This window comes from Macrobrachium rosenbergii, chromosome 29 (assembly GCF_040412425.1).
Source record: "Macrobrachium rosenbergii isolate ZJJX-2024 chromosome 29, ASM4041242v1, whole genome shotgun sequence".
Classification (NCBI taxonomy): Eukaryota; Metazoa; Arthropoda; class Malacostraca; order Decapoda; family Palaemonidae; genus Macrobrachium; species Macrobrachium rosenbergii.
Genome location: NC_089769.1, coordinates 1,171,358 through 1,186,116, shown reverse-complemented (window position 1 = coordinate 1,186,116; position 14,759 = coordinate 1,171,358). Strand labels below are relative to the sequence as shown.

The 14,759-nt window shown below is 37.8% G+C and overlaps 1 protein-coding gene across 4 annotated transcripts; it reads right to left on the bottom strand.

Annotated features, from left to right (window-relative positions):
* Nucleotides 1–2,822: 2,822 nt before the first annotated feature.
* On the bottom strand, nt 2,823–14,759 carry LOC136854473 (zinc finger protein 226-like). Of its 4 annotated transcripts, none has more exons than XM_067130776.1 (3): nt 14,609–14,759; nt 6,182–6,268; nt 2,823–5,375 (listed from the first exon to the last, which is right to left on the bottom strand). In XM_067130776.1, exon 3 carries the CDS (start codon nt 4,653–4,655, stop codon nt 3,324–3,326), a length of 1,332 nt encoding a protein of 443 aa, XP_066986877.1. In that variant the 5' UTR covers nt 4,656–5,375; nt 6,182–6,268; nt 14,609–14,759; the 3' UTR covers nt 2,823–3,323. The 4 variants fall into 4 exon arrangements, with proteins under 4 accessions (XP_066986877.1, XP_066986875.1, XP_066986876.1 ...); XM_067130774.1 differs by lacking the exon at nt 14,609–14,759 and adding an exon at nt 14,043–14,213; XM_067130775.1 differs by lacking the exon at nt 14,609–14,759 and adding an exon at nt 13,839–14,206.

The following is a 14,759-nucleotide window of genomic DNA, read 5'->3' as shown; positions in this document are numbered from 1 at the left end:
CTAATCTCGCTTCCATTCCGACAATTCCTTCCACTGGAAAGAAGATTGGAATTACCTTCATTCCTGCCCTCTCTCTCTTTCAATCATTACCCAGTTAAGAGACAATAAAGGAAATTACAGAAACTTCCACAATATTTTCTTTCTTCCTTTTTTCACCCTCCCCAAATTTCCCTGTGTCTCGTTATAGCTCCATTCTTGAGTTTTATTTCTTGGATCACTTAAGCTGTACTGGATTCAGAGAGACTCGGAAACCCACAGGTAGAGAAGACGGCAGTTAGTCTCACCTTGGACTACTCACCCAGTTATCCTACTGAAGGGGTGCTCTTGATCTACCCAACCTTTCATTCCAGACTGTGGACTGGAGACTGCCATTTATTGGGGTCTTACCTCCCCATGCAGCTATAGCTGATGGCATTACTGAAGGACCACTCAATCAGGGTCCACAATATCTTGTAGGTGACTCAGAATCTGTAAATCAACTTTTTTATTTTTGTATATGTAATGATATTGCATTGTTACTGTTGCAGTTTCCTCACAATTATGCATACTTGCATCTTCACAGTTGCCTAGCTACTTGGAAATCATCCTAAATTATTTTCCTGCAAGTCTCAATTCAGTTGCCTAGGACTTTTGTGGCATCTTCATCATCCAAGTATATTAATATACCAACAAAACAAGAATACAGGCAGTCCCCGGTTAACGGCGGGCTTGGTTAACAGCGGTCCGGTTTTACAGCGCTTGTCTAGCGACAACAATCAGCAATTTTCGGCGCTGAAAATCGCTGATTTCCGCTTATCGGCACCGATGATTGGGTATTGGTGCCAATACATACCTAACACAGGTGCTGGTAACCGAAAATCAGCACTTTTCAGCGCCGATAAGCCTGAAATTCACTGAAAAAGTGCGAAAATCGCCGATTTTCGGTTATCATCACACCCTCAGAACGGAACCCTGCCGATAACCGAGGACTGCCTGTAGTCAATAATCAGAAGAGGCTTTTCATAGAAGCTGCAGAAGTCACTGCCAACCCAGGCAAGCAGACTACACTGAGGCTTATCCATCAAAGAGGAGAGTCTTTGGCATTTGATGTAACAGGAAGGACACTGATCCACTCCCTGGCACTTTCTGGCTTGTCATGGACTTCCTACTTTTCTCTTTGCTGTTCGAGGATGCTGTCTGTACCAGCAATTAAAGGTTATAGATCAGCACAGACTCAGGTGCTTCAAGTGAATTATGTCACATGTAATAAATGTTTTGAAAGAGGGTCTTTCAAGGATCCTTACATCTAATCACTAAGACTTGTAACTAGAAAAGGAACATGGATGCAAATGCCATAATCAATATTCTTTCCTGAATAAGACCAACGGTTATATTAATTTCTATCTAAAGCCTTGACATCCAGTACATGAATGCTATTGGTCTCTTGTGGCTACAGGCCAACCTATAATGATTCCTCAGAAGGAGGGGTTCTTTTAATCATCTCCATCGCAATGCATCATGCTCACATAGAACAGAATTCTGAGGTATTCACTTCTGCACTAGGCTAATGGAGTAAATGAAGCATTAGTTGCATTAGGCTAGCCCAAAACTGCACAACACACTACCTTACAAACTATGTCCCAGTCCATTTCATGATCCCTTGTTAGTCCAGAGCCTCTGGACTGCCTGTTATTTCACTCCAGATATTTGCAGGCTCCTGAGGCCACAGAATATTTGACAGTTTTTGGACTAGCAAGAGACCTCCAAGCTAAAGAGTGATGGGTTTGTAATAAAACAATTATGATTTTTGATAAGCAAAAAATTTTTTTTACCCAGGTACAACCTATCACTACTAAAAGTAACTACCTCCCAACCCCTCCTCACTAGCAGTGGGGTCAGACAACACAAGGAATGAATTTCACTACAGCTGAAGGTGCTTTGGAACCCAGATGCACAGACAGCCTGATGGGAGGTTTTTTTTCTGGTGGCTTTCATGAAGTAATGAGTTTTAAAAAATCAGTTTTGTCTCAAACACATTCTATATTCATGGGAAGTCTGTCCTCAATATACAACAAACAAACCTGTCTAATGGAAGTCACAAGCTCTCAATCTGTCAGTTGGGAGTCAGAATTTTTTTTACTGAAGGTTGTTATTCAGGCTGATCAAGAGATCTAATGTCATGCAGAAGTTCACCATCTGCCAGACAAAATTCCCAGTCTGGTTGGCTACATTTTATTAGTTTGTCTAATGAGGTGCAGTACAGGCAGTCCCTGGTTAACGGCGGGCTCAGTTAACAGCGATCAGGTTTTATGGGGCTTGTCTAGCGATGAAAATCGGCAATTTTCAGTGCCGAAAATTGCCGATTTTCGCTTATCGGCGCCGATAATTTGGTATTGGCACCGATACATACCTAACAGAGGTGCCGATAACCGAAAATCGGTGCTTTTCGGCGCTGATAACCCCCAAAAATCACCGAAAAAGCGCCGAAAATTGCCAATTTTCGGTTAGCGTCGATTTTCAGTTATCATCGCACCCTCAGAAACGGAACCCCGCCGATAACCGGGGACTGCCTGTAGCTCCCAGTTTGTCACGTGTAGAACAAAATTTAGTTTACTAATTTTGCCAGTCTGTCTAATTTGCCTAATGGCACGCAGTGGCTGAACCATGTGTCAAATGGAAGTCACACCTTGTTTTGCTAAATGTCATTTGCTTGGTTGAACAACCTGTAACTTCTAAGTCTGTCAGCTGAGAGTCACAACTCACGCAGTGGTTCGCAGCCTGTCCGATGAAACAACAACTGGGTTTGTTGAACAGTATTAATGTGGGATGAAGTAAACTTACAGTTCATTAGTTGGATGTTATAATTAGGTTTGCTCAACACTGCTTCTTAGGTAAACCAACCTGCTAACAGGAAGTCAGTAGCTCCATATAACACAGGTGATCCCTGTCTAAAAATATAAGTCACAGCATTCTTTCTTTAAGACAGTGATTCATAGTCTAATTTTTTATTTGCAAGTGACTGAACGTTACGATAGGATGAGATCATCACAATTCTTAAATTCCTAAAAGTACTGACTCCCTCATAGACAAAAGATCATGCTGTAAGAATTGATCAAATCCTTATTAAAATATATCCACAAAAGCATTCTAAGTATGACATCTTTTCAAGGTTCTTTATCAAATTCACTTTCAACACGTAAATTTTTTCAACAGTTCTTCAAGAAAATCTTCCTTTGATCTTGTTAATACCTCAGGACAACAGATCATAATACATCAGTTAACATTTGCTCCCCATCAAGAAAATTCTCCTGTCGAGATATTTCGATTCACAATTATCGTCTACATCACAAGTGGAGTTTTTTATGGCAATAATAAGTTCCCCTTTGATTAAAAGTCTTTCCACATTCCTTACAAACGTATGGCCGCTCTCCAGTGTGCAATATTGTGTGCTCTCTCAGAGTCCCACTTTGACTAAATGACTTTCCACAAATCTCACACTTGTATGGTTTCTCACCTGTGTGGACTCTCAAGTGACTCTTGAGAATCTCACCACGAGTAAAAGTTCTGTCACATATGCTACACTTGAAAGGCTTCTCCCCAGTGTGATTTCTCGTGTGGACCTTGAGATCCCTGTTTTTCCTGTACGCCTTTCCACAGACATCGCAAACAAAAGGTTTTTCTCCAGTGTGAACTCTCATGTGCTTTTGAAGATCCCCACTCTGATAAAATTTTTTCCCACACTCCTGACAGGTGAACGGTTTATCTCCAGTGTGAGTTCTCAAGTGATGCTTGAAAGTGCACGACTGCCTGAAAGACCTGCCACATTTCTCACAAACAAATGGTCTGTGCCCAGTGTGAATTCGCATGTGAACTTTTAGATCGCTATTTCGCCTATAAACTTTCCCACATACCTTACAGACAAATGGCTTTTCACTCGAGTGAATGTTCATGTGTGTTTGAAGATCCTCATTCTGATAAAAAATTTGCCCACATTCTTTGCACGCAAGCGACTTGTCCTCTGTGTGAGTTCTTAAGTGAAGTTCAAGAGTACATGACAAAGTAAACAGCCTGCCACATATCTCACACACAAATTGTTTGTCTAGGGTGTCAACTCCCAAGTCATTTTCTTGCTGTGAGGAAAATGTCTTGCCACATCCACTAAATGCAACTGGCCTCGCTGTCTGATGAGATTTCAGGTGGTCTCTATATGTATCCCTCAGATGAAATGACTGTCCACACTTCTCACAAACATAAGAGCTCAGTCCTGCATGGACTTTCATGTGTTGTCTGTAGCTATCTTTACGATGATACGACTTTCCACAATCCTCGCACGTAAATGGTTTCTCTCCAGTGTGAGTCCTTATATGATACCTCAAACTATCTTTCCTGATGTACGTCTTTCCACATTCTTCACATTTAAACAGCTTGGTGTTTGGGCTCGTCCTGGGATTCTGGGCACCTTCGTTTTCCCCTTGTTCTAATACGACACATTTTGCATCAGTTTCCAACTGAGCATCCTGGTTTCCTTCCTCTTTCCATTCAGTCCCACATTTTGTATCCTCAGATAATGGGTCTTCAGCGGCATATTCCGGACTTTCATTTACGAAATCTTCGTAAGGCTCTTCTTTGAGGAATCCTTCAATTTTAACAGCCGATTCTGAGGCGTCAGGTTCCATGTTTGGATCACTGTCTCCTTCCCATGCACACACAAACACACGGTGAACTTTGAAAGCTGCCTTAAAACTACACCAGTGTTTAACAGACAAAACATTAACCAAATTAGGTTTTTTTTTATGTGGCTCACAAATTCTTCCTTTTTTCACAGATCTGAGATTTACAAATTTCACAATTAAAGGTTAGCCCTTTCCTCCCATTCTTGTGGAATTGGGAGCAATCCAGAAATTCACTTAGAGTCTCTGGAAACTGTTATGAGAAAAATGATTCCAAGACTGAATTTTTTACAAACACTATTCAGGAGGATTACTCTGACTCCTTAATTTTTTAGTTATTTCCAGACAAACAATTCACTCAATCCTTAGTCTTTCATATCATCAGAATCTTCAAGAATCACTTGTGTTATGCATAGCAACAAATAGTTCACAAGTATCTAATACTTGACTCCTCCCAAAGTAACATCTACGTAATTTAAATGAAAACTTATTCATAGTAAAAATATAAGTAAATATTCAGCAATACAGTGCATCTGAGAAATAATCCAACTATACTCTGGCATTTTTTCACTAGCCTCCAAATTTCATCCAGGCTAGTGTGTTGAATAATAAGATCAAAATGTCTCGTGAACCATACCTGAAGATCACAAAATCCTTTCGGTAATGTAGGGAAACGTTCAGCTTCAAAGTCCTTCTAGTAAGTCCATCATCGTTGCTCGTCACCACCTGAAAACATACAACTTTTGTAGTCTAAACATTTACACAATAGCACATCTCCGAGCCTAAAAATATAAACAGATCAACACGATGGATAATTTCCACTGCCGAATACTAGATTTATTGTAATCTGTGCTGCTTCCGAGACCAAAAATATCCAAATACTGTAATTATAAAATGGAACCATTTTTTTTCCTTGAAGCACAAGCAAACCATACACCACTGGGGGAAATGCTGATCAGAAGTATCCATATCTTCAAACAACTAAGAGAAAACAGAAGGTGCTTCATGCAACACTGTGTGAAATGTATTGTAAATAAACAAGGTAATATCCTTCGTTTTGGCAGTAGGAAATAACAAGGTAATATCCTTCGTTTTGGCATTAGGAAAGAGTTGTTAAAAATCACAAGAAATATACAGGCACCACATGAACACAACAGATACAATGCACTTTTTAAAAAATGCAATTTTTCTCAAATTACATTTTTCCTAAATGTAGTATAGTACAACCCTTTGTCTTATAAGGGGGTATTTTTCCTCATGCGAGAGTCTCATTCTGTTTTTAAAATTTGTTAAGAAATAAGAGTTACAAGTGTGTGAGGTGAGCGGGGGATATCCCTAAAGATGACTCCTTTCCCCTCACCCGGCTGAGTGTGCAGGTGATTAGGAGCAAATCTTCAGATATAAGACAAAAGTTTGTATATCTGGGGAAAAAAGCAATTTTTTCATAAGAAAACTTTCAGCCTGTTCTGAGGAATTATACAACCCTCCATCTTATACAGATTAAGTAGACAAAATTTAAAAGTGGTACTTACATTAATTACCAACTGTATTATTGGAGTTGAATTTCCATTATCTTGAAGGTACATTATTCACATAAGGAAGCCTGCTTGGTTCTCTTGCTGGAAGGAAAAAGATGGTCGAGATAAGAAAGTTATAGGAAAAACACTGAATAAATACAGTCCATGCATCTATAATTACAGAAATACAAGTAAACAAACTTACAATAATACAGTACTTAGGCTACCTTCAGCTATTTGTTACTATATACAGACATTCATTACCGTGACAAATCATCAACCATAGAACTCTAATGTCAACTTGCATTCTCAAAACATTTCCCATTTGTGATATGATTCCTTCTACCTACCAAAGACTTCATCTAAACTACAAAATTATCCACTCAGTAGTAGAAAGAGCACAGTCCTTATCCTGCAAATATAGTACAGCATACTTTGTGCTAGACTAGGATTTAACAGACTTAAATTTTATTTCCCATTACGAAACCTCTGCCACTGAATTACTGTACAGGCTGTGAAAATCTTGAACCTTCTACAGTCCACAATTAAAATAAACCAAACATTTTCAGAAAATTACCTTAAAACATTGTTAAGTCATTGCAAATCTCTACACAGAAACATTTCTGGAGTTACTATAATCACAGTATCTTTCACAGTCAATGGTAAAAAAACATTTCCTAAAGTGAAAATTTAATACATTAAGCAAGTTGGTCAAAAGACGTACACCCTAAGACCACAGTAGCTGGGGCACTCATCACCTCTCAGCCAATTATTTCTGGAAATGCTTAATTACACATCCCATTTTGTCAGAAAATTATATATGGGGAACCTGTGCCAGAGTCTGGTTCTGTAGTAGCCTTGCTACAGGAATTTTAGAAAAACCTGGCTCCTATGTGCACCGATATAAAAGAAACTCCAATACATTGTTATATATATACGTGAATGTGTGGTTTTGCTATAAAATGACATTTTTATAATAAAATAAAATTTTATATGTACTTAACAAGTAATTACATATCATAGCTATTAGTTCACTTACATGGCGGCCTGAATTCAAAACTTAGCAGGTAACGCTTCACATGTCTGTATAGGTGACCAGTTCTGCCCACTAGCAGGAATATTAAGAACGACTTTAGCAGATAACTTCAATCCGTTAATGCCTTATGTCCATCAGCAGGGAGGAGGGTGGGCTCCGATCATGTAATTACTTGGTAAGTGTATATAAAACTTTTATTATACAAATGTCATTTTTATATAAGTAACTTACCAAGTAATTACATAGCTGATTCCCACACTGATAGGAGGTGGGATACGTGGACATATTCTACATCAAGTATGTAGCAAATCTGAAAACAGAAAAAACATTGAAAACCAATGCTTGTCGTTACCTATCAGTTAAGAGAGCTACTAGGATACTGCCTCTGGGAGGTGCTCATCTTAACTTGTAGTGGCCTGGTGGTATAGCCATGGGTCGCCTCCTACTTAGTGGGAACTTTGCAGAGAAGGAAGTGCTCCGATGGCTAGCAAAGCATGATAGGTGCTCGGACTTGCCCTGGGTGTACAGACAAGCGCCATAAAACCGGATTGCCGTTAACCAGGGACTGCCTGTATTATTTACCGACATCTAGCAAGTATACTACGTTCAGTAAACATAAAGTGCAAATCTTAGGCCTAATGGAATGACGAAACATTCAAGAATTACTTTTAAAGGCAATTACACAATGATGGCTTGCGAACAGTCTACACCCTGTGAACCCCATTGATGTACAATTTGGATAGAGGAATGGCACAAGATGCAAGAATTACTTTTAGGGCAAAACTACATCAGCTGCTCGCAAGTAGCCTAGGCAAAAAAGTTTTGCCTGGATTAGCCTAAAAGAGTGACAAAACATTCAAGAATTGCATACTTTTAAAGCAATTACATTGACGGCTTGCAAGTGCCTATGACCAGAAAACGCCATTTGGAAATTAATTTTAAGGCAAAATTATACCAAAGGCTTGCAAGTAATCTAGACCCGGTAAACAAAACATAAAGCAAAAGTTTCAGCCTAAAGGAATGGCGTAACACACAGGAGGATTACTTTTAGGGCAGAATTATTACCAGCGGCTCGCAAACTTAGATGCAAACAAAAGACTTTGAGACGAAATTCTGTTGATGAATCAGCTTAATAATGACAAAACATGGAAAAAACTCATCCTGAGATTTCACGAAGGTTACTAATACGCGTTCCAGTGGACTCGTACACCACCAAAATCCAGATATTGTATCCGGAAAATAATTAATGCAGCTGCCGCCATACACGGCGTTCACCCAAGCACTGCAGGAACAGACTGAAGTTATCTGCTAAAGTCGTTCCTAATATTCACTCTAGCGGGCGGAATTGGTCACCTACACAGACGTGTGAATTGTTACCGGCGAAATTTTAATTCAAGCTGCCGAGTATGTGAACTAACAGCTATGTAACTGCTTGGTAAGGTAATTCTGAGCCGGCTGTCCGCTGTGGAGCTAGACTATGGCAATTGGCGTTTTCCTATGTTATTTTACTTGCTTTAAAAGAATTTAAAGTAACATTTTGTCGGCCGGCTGTAACTAAGCTGTCACTGACCTTTGAAGACTACGCGGCTTGAATTGCCTGAGGCAGGTAGGTCTAAGCCAGCATTCCGCGGCAATCCCCCCCCCCCTCCATAAGCTAATACAGCAAAATTGTAACCAGGAAACACCCCTAAAAATACCAACATAACGTACCCTAGAGGTGTTTCCTGGTTACAATTTTGCCGTACTAGCTATGGAGGTGGGGGGGGGAGGGCTCGGCGCGGAACGCCGGCTTAGACCTACCCTGCGTTCGGTGATTCGAGTCGTGCAGTCTCCAAAGGTCAATTATAGTCTAGTTACGACCGCCCGACAAAATATGACTTTAAATTCTTGTAATTAAGTAAAATAACATAGAAAAACGCCAATTGCCACAATCTAGTATAAATTCAAACGAAAATACACTCCAACCCATCATCGCAACCCAAAACACCCAAAGTCACCCTAATACCTCCTGCAACTGTGACTCTTAAGTATACACATCCCTAAAATGCTTATAACAATGATCATACCCAACTCAGGGCACCGTGCCCTGACCTGGCCGGGGGACCCGGAGCCCCACCAAAAAGGTAAGTGACCCGTCCCAGTTTTATCTAAGTCTCGCCTAATTTTAGCTTAATATCTTTATTGGCGTCGATGTATCACAGTTATTAAGGATCTCTACGCGTTAAAATGACCATAATATCTCAGTTTTATACCTTTTTTTTCGGCGGTCTTAAGTTCGTCGTGGGCCAAAGTGACGCAGTCAATTGTCTTAATCACTTCTGTGTTTGTTTACATTTGTCGTCTTAAGTTTCGGGTTTTCATGACCGCAGTTGAGTGACGTCATCAATGTCATACGTGGCTGTGATGTTTCCAAGTTTTAGATGTTTTATAGGGAAATATTGAAGCGAAATTCAGCCAAAACAGAAATTATATTATCACTGATATATTCTCATATTATTTATCTATATCTAAAGAATACAATTCGATAGTATAGGCACACAAATATTGAATAAGTAAAGACTCGTTACCAACTGATGAAATTAACTTCAGATGTTTTATAGGAAAATATGGAAGAGAAATTCAGCCAAAACAGAAATGATGTTATCACTGATATATTCTCATATTATTTATTTATATCTAAAGAATACAATTCGATAGTATAGGCACACAAATGTTGAATAATTAAAGACTCATTACCATGATGAAATTAACTTTCAGGGTTTTCGTGCCGGAAGGGCGTTGGGTGACGTCCTCTAAATTCTTTGAGGCGCCGATTTTATCCCAAAACGGAATTTTTATATTTATAACAAAATATTGAAATTAATTAATTAAGACAAAACAGAACTAACATCAATTGGTATGAAAACAGTAAATTATCGGTATTTTTACGGTAAAAGTCGATAACACAGATGTGCAAATAATAATAAAAAGCTAACTTTTATCACTATTTGATGAACTTATTACAGACAAAATTATGAAACCTCAAAAATTACTTACGATAAAATAAGAAATTTCACCTAATGAATGTAGCCGTAATAAATAAGTAATCAAATATGAACATGTTGAAAATAATGGTATATATCTATTTAATTACAAAATTATATACTACTGAGATATATTCTACAGGCCTAGTTCCCTGCCAAATTAGTTACCAATGAAGTTAGAGGCTTAACTGCAAATACATCTCAATACGATTGGTCACTACTCTATCTATTAGCATCCACTGTATACCTATCAAATTAAGAATTAAATATAAATATTTTCTTTTGAATTACATCGCGATAATGAGTAGAAGCAAAATAGCCTATGGTTTCTTGAAGAAAGATACCGACGAAATGAATAAATATAAATCAGTGGAACCAAAATGCAGCAAAGATATGGAAAAAATGTTCTTTGAAAACGTGGAACTCAGGGTATTGAAAACGGGTCTAAAAAGGAGTGAAACATTAGACAAAAAACTGCAGACATCTGTTTAAAAACCATAAGTGTAACTGAATATAAATAAGGCCTTCGGATGAACCAAATAATAGCTGAAAAAAGCAACTCCAAAGGATATAAAAAGATTATGATGATGATGGTGATAGGAAAACAAAACAGTACTTCTAAACAATGGTATGTGTTGGAATTTTTGTCTGGAAGCATAGGCCTAGCATTATAAACAGTAAGTGACACCTCCATGAAACACACTTTACAACTTGAATAATCATCGAGTAGCCTACATGAGTTATTCTAAATATCGAGTATCTAGGATATGCAACACGTACTTATTCATAAACCGTTAAGCTGATTTGAAATTTGATGAAGTATTATGGCAAGTTTTGCGTTCACTGCTAAGTGGTGGGCGTATTTGAAATCCTACAAATTTCAATGGAGTTTCTTGACAAAGAGATCAGTAATATGCTGATATCAGGGAGTTCCAACTCTCAGCTTAATCCAAAACTGCTCTGCAAGTACATCACAGTAACATTAAACTGAGCTTGTCATTTTTCTCAAGATGGTATTCATCTTGAAGGCTAAGCCTATATTTCACGGAAACATTAGCTGGACAGTAATCATAAAAATCAATGATGTGCAAAAGCAATGAACGCGAGCTATGCAAAATGCAAGGAGAGAGAGAATACACAACAGAACTTTCATTTATGTCTAAATAGATTTGTATTGCTAAGAGAAAGTGGAATATAAATATGGAGACATTAAAGTTCTTGACATAAAACTAAAACTTTTCTTCAAAAAAAATGCCGATAAAGGACAAAACACCTCACTGTCTAGACTTTAGAATAATACAAGGATGAAGGAATAATACTACAAGGATGATGGAAAAAAAGCAGTCTAGAATATAAAATTCTATTACAAAGTAATATAAACAAATTATACATATAAGGGATAGTGAGCTCAGAATGTGTTCGAAAGATAATGACAAATTATAAATCAGGGTTGCCATTTCAGCTTTTTTTGCACTAAGTTTGGCATTTTTGTATAGTCTATACATTTTCCTGGCATGAAAATTTGTCATTTACATGGCCTCAGTTTTAAAGTTTTTATATTTCTGATGTTAAGCCTATCGATTTTTTTAACAGTAAGGAATGGGAAAGCAAATAATGCGAGGAAATGACATTTTATGTCGATATTGCATGGAATGAGTTTTTTTTGTCGCTATTTAGCTAAAATCGTGATTCAACTTTGCAGCGCTGGTCCTGAATATTATTTATCAATGTTGTTTAAATGTGATTCATTTTAGCTAGTTATAATTATAACGTTTGAAATCTTTGACCTTAGGTTACTTTCAATTTTTCTACATTTTGTATTTTATGTTCGTTACAGTTGGAAGTAGGTTTAAGGAACTGAAGAAACTTTCACTGATACGAATGCAATATATTAAAAATGATAAAACTAAAAATGAACCATGAATGTCGCTCAGAGCTCAGTCTAAAACAAATTAAGCTTTCTGCAGTTACAGATAAGAAAATATGTACATCAATATACTTAATATTGATTGTTTATTGTTAAGATTATGATATTTCTAACACAAATCATGTGTGTTAATGGCGTTAGTTAATTTTAGTGGTGCATAGCTCAGCTGTAGTACCAAAAAAAAAAAAGGATAATATTTTTTTAGTTACGCGACCCTCTTTTAAGCATGCAGTATCGAAAATTATGGCTGCATCAGCTACATTCAGTTCATATAGATGTCTCTATTAACAAGCAATCATTGGAAAGGTAAAGAAAGGTCTACAGTATATAAATTGAATTCGGCAATAATAATTATTACTGTTAAGTGTTGCAAAATATGAAATAGCACAATTTTTTGGCAATTTTCTGAAGCTAAGTTGGCACTCTTTAGAAAACAGCTTCATTCAAATCATAAAGTTTTCTCTATCAAAAAGCAATCATTAAAAAAATGAACGAAACTCTATATAAACTGAATGCGATAATGATTATTATGATGTTATAATGCTATTTTTTGGCAATTTTCTGAAGCTAATTTAGCGCTTTTAAAAACCGATGGCAATGCTTATTGTAAATTTGTATTCAACTTTCCAAGTGATGAACAGAGACATCAAATTCATCTAATAAGTGATTATCTTCACCAGTTAACAACTTATGGTGGTAAACAGCCTAATTACAGTTCGACAATTCATAATGAAATTGGATACAAAATAACAGCAAATGGTACTGGATTAGCTTAGCCTAGGCCTAGGGTTGGCCAAATCCTGCGTGGTCACTTCCGATGATTTCTCCGTATATTTAACAAAATTGTACCAATACCGTATTATTCTGTATTTTGTATCAGCCCTATGTGTAGCCTAGGCCTATGAACATTGAAAAGAAGGTTAATGAGCCTAGGTCTATCTCGGTAACAATAAATTTGCGATAGATTTTACCCGGCACAGGGTAAGGACCTCTTACCCTACAGTAGGTTAGGGTTGGTTAAGTCTGTTAAATCAGGTCATTTGCTAATGAAAAACGAACGTCAGAAATACTCAAAGAACAAATTAAGGTAATTCTAAGCCGGCTGTCCGCGGTGAGCTAGATTATGGCAATTGACGTTTTTCTATGTTATTTTACTTCCTTTACAACAATTTAAAGTAATATTTTGTCGGCCGGCTGTAACTAAGCTGTCATTGACCTTTGAAGACTACGCGACTTGAATTGCCTAACGCGGGGGTAGGTCTAAGCCAGCATTCGCGGCAAGCCCCCACCCCTCCATAGCTAATACGGCAAAAATTGTAACCAGGAAACACCCTAAAAATACCAACATAACGTACCCTAGAGGTGTTTACTGGTTTCAATTTTGCCGTATTAGCTATGGAGGTGGGGGAAGGGGGCTTGCCGCGGAATGCCGGCTTAGACCTACCCTGCGTTAGGTAATTCAAGTCGTGTAGTCTCCAAAGGTCAATCACAGTTACAACCGGCCGACAAAATATGACTTTAAATTCTTGTAAAGCAAGTAAAATAACATAGGAAAACGTTAATGGCCACAGTCTGGCTCACCGCGGACAGCCGGCTTAGAATTTTACCCCAAATAAAAACAAGTTAAAAATATGATAATGGTTTAACACAAAACCTGACCACTTTTTTCTGTCCACTACATTTTACCTGCTTTCCATTTGCGTCAAGTTTAAAATGGCTGAATATGCTGAAGAACTGGCTCCACGTGGGCTAACCGACGGCTCTTTCTCATACGTGAACTGAACTCGAATATTAATATTAGAAAATGAATGAAAAGATTAGAGACGGCAGTTTAGGAAGGGTCCTCTGGGTGAGCCAATAGGGCTTAGTCTAAATGGCTTTTTCACTTACTTTTCTAATTTTCCATTCTTCTTTTTCATTACATCGCCAATTAGAGCAATTTCGATGTGATACAAAAGTTAATCGTTAATACAAAACGAATACCGGACACCAGCAACGAATGGTTCACTATGAATGATTTAGACAACATTTGACAGCTGTCAAATAGGGAAGGTGCAGTAGTAGTAGTAGTAGTAATCGTGTGAAACCGATTGAACGGCTCCTATATATTCAACCACCATACCCAACTCTGTTCGGTTGAATATAACACAATAAAATACGATACAATAAAATGATATAATGTATAAACATGTTGAAAGTTGTGAAAAGTAACGTGTTACAATAAAATTTAAGATAAAAACAAAAACCACGTGTTCTGTTTGTTGGCAAAAAGTACATAGCACATAATTCAAAAGGGTATTGTTTTTTGCCTTTGTATCGGAACCTCACTCGCGGCAAAAACCACAAACAAAGTGTGAAAAATTCGAGAAATTAAGAGAATATTGTGGTTATTACAATCACATTTACCTACAAGATGACCCAAAGGTGAAAGAAAACACGAAATTCTTCAGGCTTACCGAGAGGACCAGACCTAAAGTCAATCGGAGTGGAATGCATCCTGGCTTAGTCGAGACAAAGAATGATTTCTTAGCAGTGACGATTTAGTGAAAATGGAATGTCAGCCGAAGCAGCGGATCTGAAATCCTCTCTTCTCTGAGGTCACTGGTT